The sequence below is a fragment of the Homarus americanus genome, unplaced genomic scaffold (genome assembly GCF_018991925.1).
Source record: "Homarus americanus isolate GMGI-L3 unplaced genomic scaffold, GMGI_Hamer_2.0 scaffold39675, whole genome shotgun sequence".
Classification (NCBI taxonomy): Eukaryota; Metazoa; Arthropoda; class Malacostraca; order Decapoda; family Nephropidae; genus Homarus; species Homarus americanus.
In genome coordinates, this window is record NW_024736071.1 from 11,641,659 (window position 1) to 11,650,444 (window position 8,786).

Genomic DNA, 8,786 nt, shown 5'->3' on the forward strand with positions numbered 1-8,786 from the left:
TGGGGAAGCACTCATGAATTACCTATGGGGAAGTACTCATGAATTACCTATGGGGAAGTACTCATGAATTACCTATGGGGAAGCACTCAAGAATTACCTATGGGGAAGTACTCACAAATTACCCAAGGGAAATACTTATAAATCATCTAAGGAGAAAATATTCACGAATCTGTCATAGAAGAATATTCGTGAATCGTGTAGAGAGAAATACTCACGAATCGCCTTTGGAGGAATATTAGCCAATCAGATTTACCTGAACTGTCAACAACAAGCTCAGAAGATTGACAGGAGGGAGAGAGTCGTAAACTATACAGGTATAATCTCAAGTTAGACAGGTGTAGTCATAAGTTAAACAGGTGTAGTCATAAGTTAGACAGGTGTAGTCATAAGTTAGACAGGTGTAGTCATAAGTTAGACAGGTGTAGTCATAAATTAGACAGGTGTAGTCATAAGTTAGACAGGTGTAGTCATAAATTAGACAGGTGTATTTATAAGTTAGACAGGTGTAGTCATAAGTTAGACAGGTGTAGTCATAAGTTAGACAGGTAGAGGAGTGACACGGGGGAGGGGAGAGAGGGTGGGCCTGGGGCAGGTGATCAGGGGTGTGTGGTAGGTGTGATCAGTATGACCCGGCGGCCACTTAATTTGATGGATGGTCCCCGCTGCCCAGCTAGTGATACTCCTGGTACTCTCTCTCATTGGGGAGGTGAGGAAGGTCACATGGAGGTGTGCGATGGCTAGTTGTGACCCTGGATGGAGATGAAGGTGCCTGGTAGTTTCCCGTGCTGCTCCCGGAGGTACAAACACTGTGTACGTGCCCGGGTTGGGGCAGGCGCCGGGGCGGGAAGTACCTCCCCTCGTGATGGCGGGCACGGGCCACAAGGACAGACGCTCAGAGGCGCCCGCACGCGCTATCTACCTCGGACTCGATTCCTTACTGATATTGTTTATACTTCTTGTGATTTTTATTAATATTGTGGTGAATGTTTGTATTTTCGTGGGGCGTGAGGCAAGTGTATGTTGTTTAGGAAGGTAGATATGCTGATGACTGCTAACGTCAAGAATTTGTTGAGTGTTCAAGTTTAGGATGAGTGATCATATGTTTCTGGTAATAAATGATCTGAGACGGAAAAGTGTGGTGGTCCTCCAGTAAGGATACAGTTCGGTTGGGGTCCTCTTAGTGCTAGCCAGTCCTGATGATGACTGAGGGCTGGGCGCCTCGGGGCCCCACTCGGCATCTCTTTATCCGGAGGCAGTTTGACCGCGGCGAGGACGAGGGGCGACACCAGGGCTGCCACGTTACTCCGCTCTGCCTGCAATACTAATACTCCCGGCTAACCTGTGCTGTTGGTGGTGCAGGACGCTGCAACACCAGCCACCACCACCAGGAGACACCCTGCGCCCCTCCAGGTAAACACATGTCATGGGGTAAAATTTGTCAGTGAACACCTGGCGATGCACAGTAGTGAAATGGGCGCCCAGTCGCCCTGGGGAACTGCCTGAGCGAACACTTCCCACATTATTAAGTCCCACCTCACCGTCCTTCTGCACCTCCAGTGTGACACAGCCTCGACCTGTCTCCTTGATGGAGGTTTGTGAAGTTGTGGAGGTACAGAGAGGTCAGGGAGGGCGTGAGAGGTCCAAGATGTCAAGTTTATGACGAGGGTTTTTGTGGGTTGTGAGCAAGTGAACAGAAACACTTTTTTGAACCGTTCCTAATCTGGGCACGAGGGTTCCAATACCCCGGACATCTGGTAGGCGAGAGGCCACACGACTTTAAACCTTAGGGCGTCATACCTTAAGGAAGGAGATTATATAAAAGCTACATCCGGGTATACGTCCTGGGCCCAGCTTGGAGCCACTGGTGACATACCCTATTGAGCGGCGGCCGATACAGTTAACGAGCAACACCCATGCTTATTAGTACCCGCCTGTCATTCCTCTACTGAAAGTTATGACTACACCTTGCTGAGGACTTGTTCCAGCAGCAGCATCACGGTACTACCGTCTCCCTATGCTGATGGAGGCGCCCCTCGGAACTCCAGAGTGACTTAACGGGGTCTTTGGCTCATGCCACACTCAATAAGAGGACCGCTCGGGGCACCCGCGCCAGTCCACGCCTTATACGCTGCCACCATCGGGGAAACCTGGTGCTGGAAGCCTACCACTTGTCTCCCCAGCTTCCTCCGTGATGTATGATGATGTTATCATCATATATGAAGTTAGAGGTAGTAGGGTCGAGGGTGGTAGGGTGTGCGTGGGGAGCGGGTGCGGGCTGCACCAGCAGCAGGTAGAGGACTCAAGGTCTTGAGCAAAAGCAAAGGAGGAAAGAGCGTGGTGGGGTGGGCAGGCGCACCACAAAAAGGGTCCCCCGCTGCCAACTAGTTCTCATGGCCAGGTGGGGGATGAAATTAGTATTTAAATCGGAGGGAACAAGTGGTAACGGTCGGAGAGGCAGGCACACGGTAGGGCCAAACAATAGCTGCTTCCCACCACTGGGTAACGTTTTCACCCGCTCTGCAACCCTGCAACCTCTGGTTAGAGGGGAGGGGAGAAGGAAGGAGAGATAGGAGGGAGGGAAAGTAGAAGGTGAGAGGTTTTTATCTTGGTCCACTTGTTTATTGGGACTGAGAGTCCGGGGAGAACCCCTTGTGTTGCGTAACCAAGCTCCCGCCAAGGCCACCACATAAATATATGATGAGATGAGACAAATTGTCACCAGATTGACGTGTAGGGAGGTGCCCAGCCTGGTCTTTGTTTGTTGGAGAGGTGTCCAACCTGGTCTGTGTATGTTGGGGAGGTACTCAGCCTGGTAACGTCGTGGGTCGTCGAATAATACAGTTGTCATTTTAGTTTCAGTGACCTACAGTATAGTGAGAGCAGCAACTGTGGGCCCGCGGGTGTACTTCCAGACACCAAGGTAACTGTACGACACCTTCAGTGTCTTTATCACTTTCGTATAACGTAAACAATATAAAGGTTTGTAAATAAAGTAGATCACTATTATGTTACAGCACTCATTTTATACGTTATGAATCATTTAACGTAAAACACATGATTAAATAAACCACGAAATGAGATTCTTTAGAAACGATTCTGTCTGAGTTCGAAAGGGGGCCTCCCATGACCAGGGAGGCTATGTGACACCTTCCAGTTAGCGGAGGCTAAGGTGGCACAGGTCAGAGGTTAAAGGTCAGGTGACAACTGGCACTGTACCCATGTAACCTTCCTGCTATGGGAGGAGGGGGGGGGGGTCGGTCGTACGTGGTATTACTACCGTGAAAATTGTGGTAACAATACCTGGGCGGCCCTTTGTAGGCTGTGTATTGTATGTAATATTTCGACAAATAAAAAATAACATTGCCAATTCTATTTTTTAACTTTTACTGTGTCATTAAAAACATTATAACATTAAGGCCTTGATTCGTTGATAAGAAATACCGTTGCCAATGATTATATACCATATCATCACGACAGCACCAACGTATGGATAAACAGCAACATTTATTTGATAACGTTTAAACAAATTTCTTATCATCATCAGACCTAAAACACAAATTTAAAATACAATAGCATCGGGAAAATTAATGTGACGAATAAAATAAGACAAATAAATCGCGAAGTACATTGAGAGAAAATACGTTTAACAACAAACCCTTGAGTTATTCATTATTAACCTTTACTCCAATTTAACTACACATAGCAAAAATACAAATGAACAAAAGCTTAGATCCTACGGCTGAATATACGAAGATTAGCACATATGTCACAAAGATGAACGTGATAACATTCTAATATGTATTACTAAATCCATGTTATAATCCATATGATACTAGAAGATATATAATAATTCCTTGAGATAAATGTAAAAAAAAAATAGTGCCAATTAGTATGCCTCGGCTTTCACTTGTCAATGTTATTGTTATTCTTCATTTTGTATCTAATTTTCTGGCTTAATATACTGTTTCAATATAAATATTAATATCAATAGGAAATATAGACATTACATATAAACACAGACACACGACACGACACGATATTTTGAATACCAGTTGCAGAAGACGACGTTGTTTTCCTAGTGGTTGTGCATGAGAGTTGAGGCCCCGCCCACCCCTCTCCTCCGCCATGCAGTCATGAATGGGAGGTGTAGCGTACGGCGCCACTGTTACCACATACACTGAGCTAAGTACCTCCACCCTACACACTTTCCTTATAGAGGGTCTTCATAAGTTTATTACAAACATTTCTATACAAATAACAATCATGCTATTTGTAATTAATTATAAATGTATATGAAACTCTCAAGGTACAATGAATGAAAGTAAGAATCAGTAGTTGAATGGGTGATGGTAACAGTGTGTGGCCTCGGGATGGTGAGGTGAGTGTGTTTACATCCCGGCCACCACGTGCGTTAGGCCTACCGCACACCCGCTGTTTTTGTTTGTTGTTTGTATTCGTCTGTAGATACCAGCCTAGTGTTTATTCTGTGTTTGTGTTAAATTAGGGAGAGGTCCTGAGTAATTTAAATGATGGAAAGGTTGGTAACACAAGGTGCGTGTATTAACTAATGCTCACACACACACACACACACACACACATTACCCTCCATCCCGTCTCCACCCGCCCCTCCACTATACCCTCCCCTTCTTTCCTTGCCCCTCCTTTCAGGGCAGACCTGCCCATGCCCACACGCGCCCCGCTCCTCACCCGACAGCTGCTGTAAATCCCTGCCAGCTACCTTTCCCCTCCAAGCCTCCTGGCCCACTCTCACCCCCCCCCTTCCTCTCCTAGCCCACTCTCCCTTTCCAGGCCTATCCTCCCTCCACCTCCCCCCCCTGCATCTGTCCTCCCCCTCCCTCTTGCCTCAACATCTTCCCACTCCCTCGTCCTACATCACCTGTTTCATGTAATTAGTTGTCTGTTGACAGTTATTATGAAAGGTATATATATATATATATATATATATATATATATATATATATATATATACATATATATATATATATATTACAACCACTCACTTTACAACTAAATCTATATACTTTACATTACAACCACACACAACTACATCCATACACACTCTTTACAACTGCTTGCATTACCACACACAGATTTAGTCTTGGTTGCCCACTTTACGCCTGTCTGGCCAAGTATTAGCACCAGTCTTCACTCTCTTGTTCTGTATCATCCTCCAGTTTTTCTCTGCCTCCACCGTTCATCTCCACTCATGTTTTTGTGGTGTTTTGTGTCCTGTTGGTATATACGCCACCCCTTGGTATATATATGCTACCCCTTGGTATATATATATACGCCACCTTTGCTATATACGCCACCCCTTGGTATATACGCCACCCTTAGTATATACACCACCACCCCTGACTCACTTTGCGTAACCTCCAGTCTCCCAGCCGTTATGGTGGATTTTTTTTTTACATTGACTGGAAGTTGGTTAGTAGAGTATGCGGGTTCTCTTGTGGTAAATAAAGTGTTATGTTGTGTGTGTGTGTGTGTGTGTGTGTGTGTGTGTGTGTGTGTGGTATAGCTGTAAAGTTCTTTAAATTGTAGTGTGTAGGGGGGAGGGCGGGGGCAGCCTTTTCCCTTGTTTGATTTACAGTATATATATTTTTTTGTTTCCCATAAAGAAATTGTTAAAAAATAAGTATTTGATTTATAAGATGTTTATTTTTATATTTCTTAAGTACTATTTATTGAAACTTCTTGACTGAGGTTGACCACTTAAGGAAGGGTGACACAGGTTCAGTGGTGTGGCAAACATTGGTCTTGTTGAGGAAGTTTTCAAATTGGTGAAGCTTTAAGGCAACGGTGACGACCCACCTCCCTCCCCCCCACCTCCCTCTCTCCCTCCAGTCGCTACCATCTTGGGTGTGTACCGGCGGCATTCATCTCCTTCTTGCCTCCTTATCCCCCCCCACCCTCCTCCTGGTCCACACGTCATCGTAGGGGTCGCGTGGCGCCTCACAATCTCTGGGTGCTGAGAGAACCACCGACTCTCCCCTCGAACCAAATTGCCATAAGTCTGCATTACTTGTAATTTGGATCCGTGCTAGTCGTTTTGCTTTCCTTGGAGATGATGTTGCTAGTATTACACTTGCAGTTGTTGTTAGTACAGACTGGCCTTTTAAGTATCTGATGGGTAAAACCGTAATATATTTACACAGGGTTCTGGCCACGTGGGCATACCAGGGTCGTGCCCATGTGACACCTGTCAACCGCCATCACAGGCGCACGACAGCTGTTTCTCACTCGCAGCCATTGGCTGCCTCGCGGGGCGGGAAGTAACCTGATTGGCCCATGAGTGTGGAGGGCGGAGAAAGCGTAGCGCCTGTACTTGCCAGATACTATTAGGCTAGATTAAAGTATCAATTTATTCATAATCATTTATCCTTTGATTTGAAAAGTTGCTTTCTAAAATGACCAATATTGTTTAGAATTTACGTTTTAAGTACTAAATTGATACAGAAATATGTTCTTACTAACTAGTATCCATATGAATTCATTCTTTGGCAGCAAGTTCTTACGAGGCACGAGCGGTGAAGCCCCGCCTTCCACACCTGATTGGCCGACGGCACGCTCCATCTGCACCTGCTTCCCTCGACGGTATATAAGGCATCGCACGCGTCGCGCAAAACAGAACAGTTAGACCTGCACTAGAGTCAACTACACACCTCGTGCTTGATAGTGAGTTGTGAGAGAAACCATGCCAAGCTCATTCATGGTTAAGCGCAACTATGCGCATTGCCCGCTCAAGAAACGGCCTTTGGCCCTATACAACGAACCAGCCACGTCTCCCCCGGAGCAGGATCAACCCGAGGATCTTAGTGTGAAACGGCCCCGCCTGGAGTCTCCTGCAGAAGCGTCCACAGTGTGCCCACCTGCCACAGCCCCTCTGTGGCCTTCCTCCCCCTCCCTACCCACCACCGCAGTGCCCACAGTGCTCCACACAGTGCCTCGCCACACACCTTCGTCACCCCCTGCAGCTCGTGTGGCCGAGAGTCTACCCTCTTTGGCCGAGTACTACCTCCAGCTCTTCAAGTCTACCTCGGACGTTGTGGAGCCCCGGCGGGTGGAGACTCGGCCCTCTCTGCCCCAGTGGACGACGCCCTACCTGCCGCCCTCACCCCAGGCCTCGCCTGTTACCTCAGAACATCTGGCAGTCAGTCCTGTGCCATTCCACTGCTATCCAGACACCTCCGCCCTCATCTCCCCTGTCTCCACCTGCTCTTCCACCGCCTCAGAGTCCGAAGACGACGTGGGAGTTCCCAGGCAGCGACGAGAGGCACGTTACTCCTGCAGTGACTGTAGCAAGTCGTACTCCACGTACTCTGGGCTGAGCAAGCACAAGCAGTTCCACTGTGCAGCTCTGGGCGCCAAGTCGTTCGCGTGCAAACACTGCGACAAAGTGTACACAAGTCTGGGTGCCCTCAAGATGCACATCCGCACCCACACATTGCCTTGCAAGTGTCAGCTCTGTGGCAAGGCCTTCTCGCGGCCCTGGCTGCTGCAGGGCCACATCAGGACCCACACCGGTGAGAAGCCTTTCCAGTGTTCGCAATGTGACCGCTGCTTCGCTGACCGCAGCAACCTGCGGGCACACCTCCAGACTCACGCTGATGTCAAGAAGTACGCGTGTGTCACCTGCCATAAGACCTTCTCCAGGATGTCCCTCCTTAACAAGCATACCGAGGCCGCCTGCCCCGCCAGACCCCACCATCAGGAACAGCCCCAGGAACAGCCCCCAGAGGCCGACCAGTAGCAGCTGTCACCTTCCTCCCCCAGATTCTCTTGAAGTTGCCCCGCGGCGCGGGGCGGCCTAGTCCCCAGCTAGTCAGCGTGCTCACCACCCTGTTGTGTTCCTATGATGGTCACTAGTCTAGATAATAAGCCATATTCGTCCCTCGGGACCACCAAGCCAAAGAGATTATGTATTACTACTACTTTTTATACTGTAATAAAATATATTTGAATTTAATCCACTTGTATCACTGTATCCCCAAACACATTATGTACCTTGATGATTACTGAAGCAGAACAAAGTAAACAATGTTAACAAACACTGAAGGTTACAAACTTGTACAGTCAATGATGAGAAGTCTGCAGCAAACTTAGAGATCAATGAGACATGAACTTAGAAATGAATGAACATTTATTGAATATGAATAAGTTTAAGCACATAACAATTCTATTTAGAAAGGACATATAAACAACTATGATAAAAACATTGAAAGCTGATGTAAATAAGCTAAAGAAAATCACTTTCTTTAGTAAAACAAAACCATCACTAACAAAAGACAACAAAGAAGAATAATAAACGCAACATCTGATGAACACTGGTATGAGTGTGTCAATGTTGAACACTGAACATCCTTATAGCCTATATACTATAATTAATAATATCAAGACTGATTAATTATTAAAGAAACTGTCACTGTTGAGAGGTAAACAATCAGGTGCTACACTGACTCAACCAACACAACATGTACGCTCACACATGCATGCATAACACACACGTTATTAACATGGGTCGTATATTAAGATATTTTCTACGATGATACAGATAAGTAACACAATTTGACAACACAGTACGTGGTAGTATACAGACGAGAGAATGTAAAAAAAAAATAATGAAAATGAAAGAGTACACTTACCGATGTTTGTACTTTAAAGAGTAGTAATTGGCAGGAGGGGGGGGGAGTACCTGACCCAAGCTGACCTGACAAACCCATCAGTTGCTCCTCAGAGGTCAGGTCAACCTTCCCTCTTCCCAG

The 8,786-nt window shown here is 46.7% G+C and overlaps 1 protein-coding gene across 1 annotated transcript; it reads left to right on the forward strand.

The window, feature by feature from the left end:
- The first annotated feature begins 6,667 nt into the window (after positions 1-6,667).
- Positions 6,668-7,990, forward strand: LOC121871684 (protein snail homolog Sna-like). The gene has a single exon (XM_042374098.1). The coding sequence runs from the start codon at positions 6,719-6,721 to the stop codon at positions 7,772-7,774; it is 1,056 nt and encodes a 351-aa protein (XP_042230032.1). The 5' UTR covers positions 6,668-6,718; the 3' UTR covers positions 7,775-7,990.
- The last annotated feature ends 796 nt before the right edge of the window (positions 7,991-8,786 follow it).

Excerpts from the sequence above, each read along its gene's own strand:
- LOC121871684 (XM_042374098.1), top strand. The coding sequence starts at position 6,719 with ATGCCAAGCTCATTCATGGTTAAGCGCAACTATGCGCATTGCCCGCTC.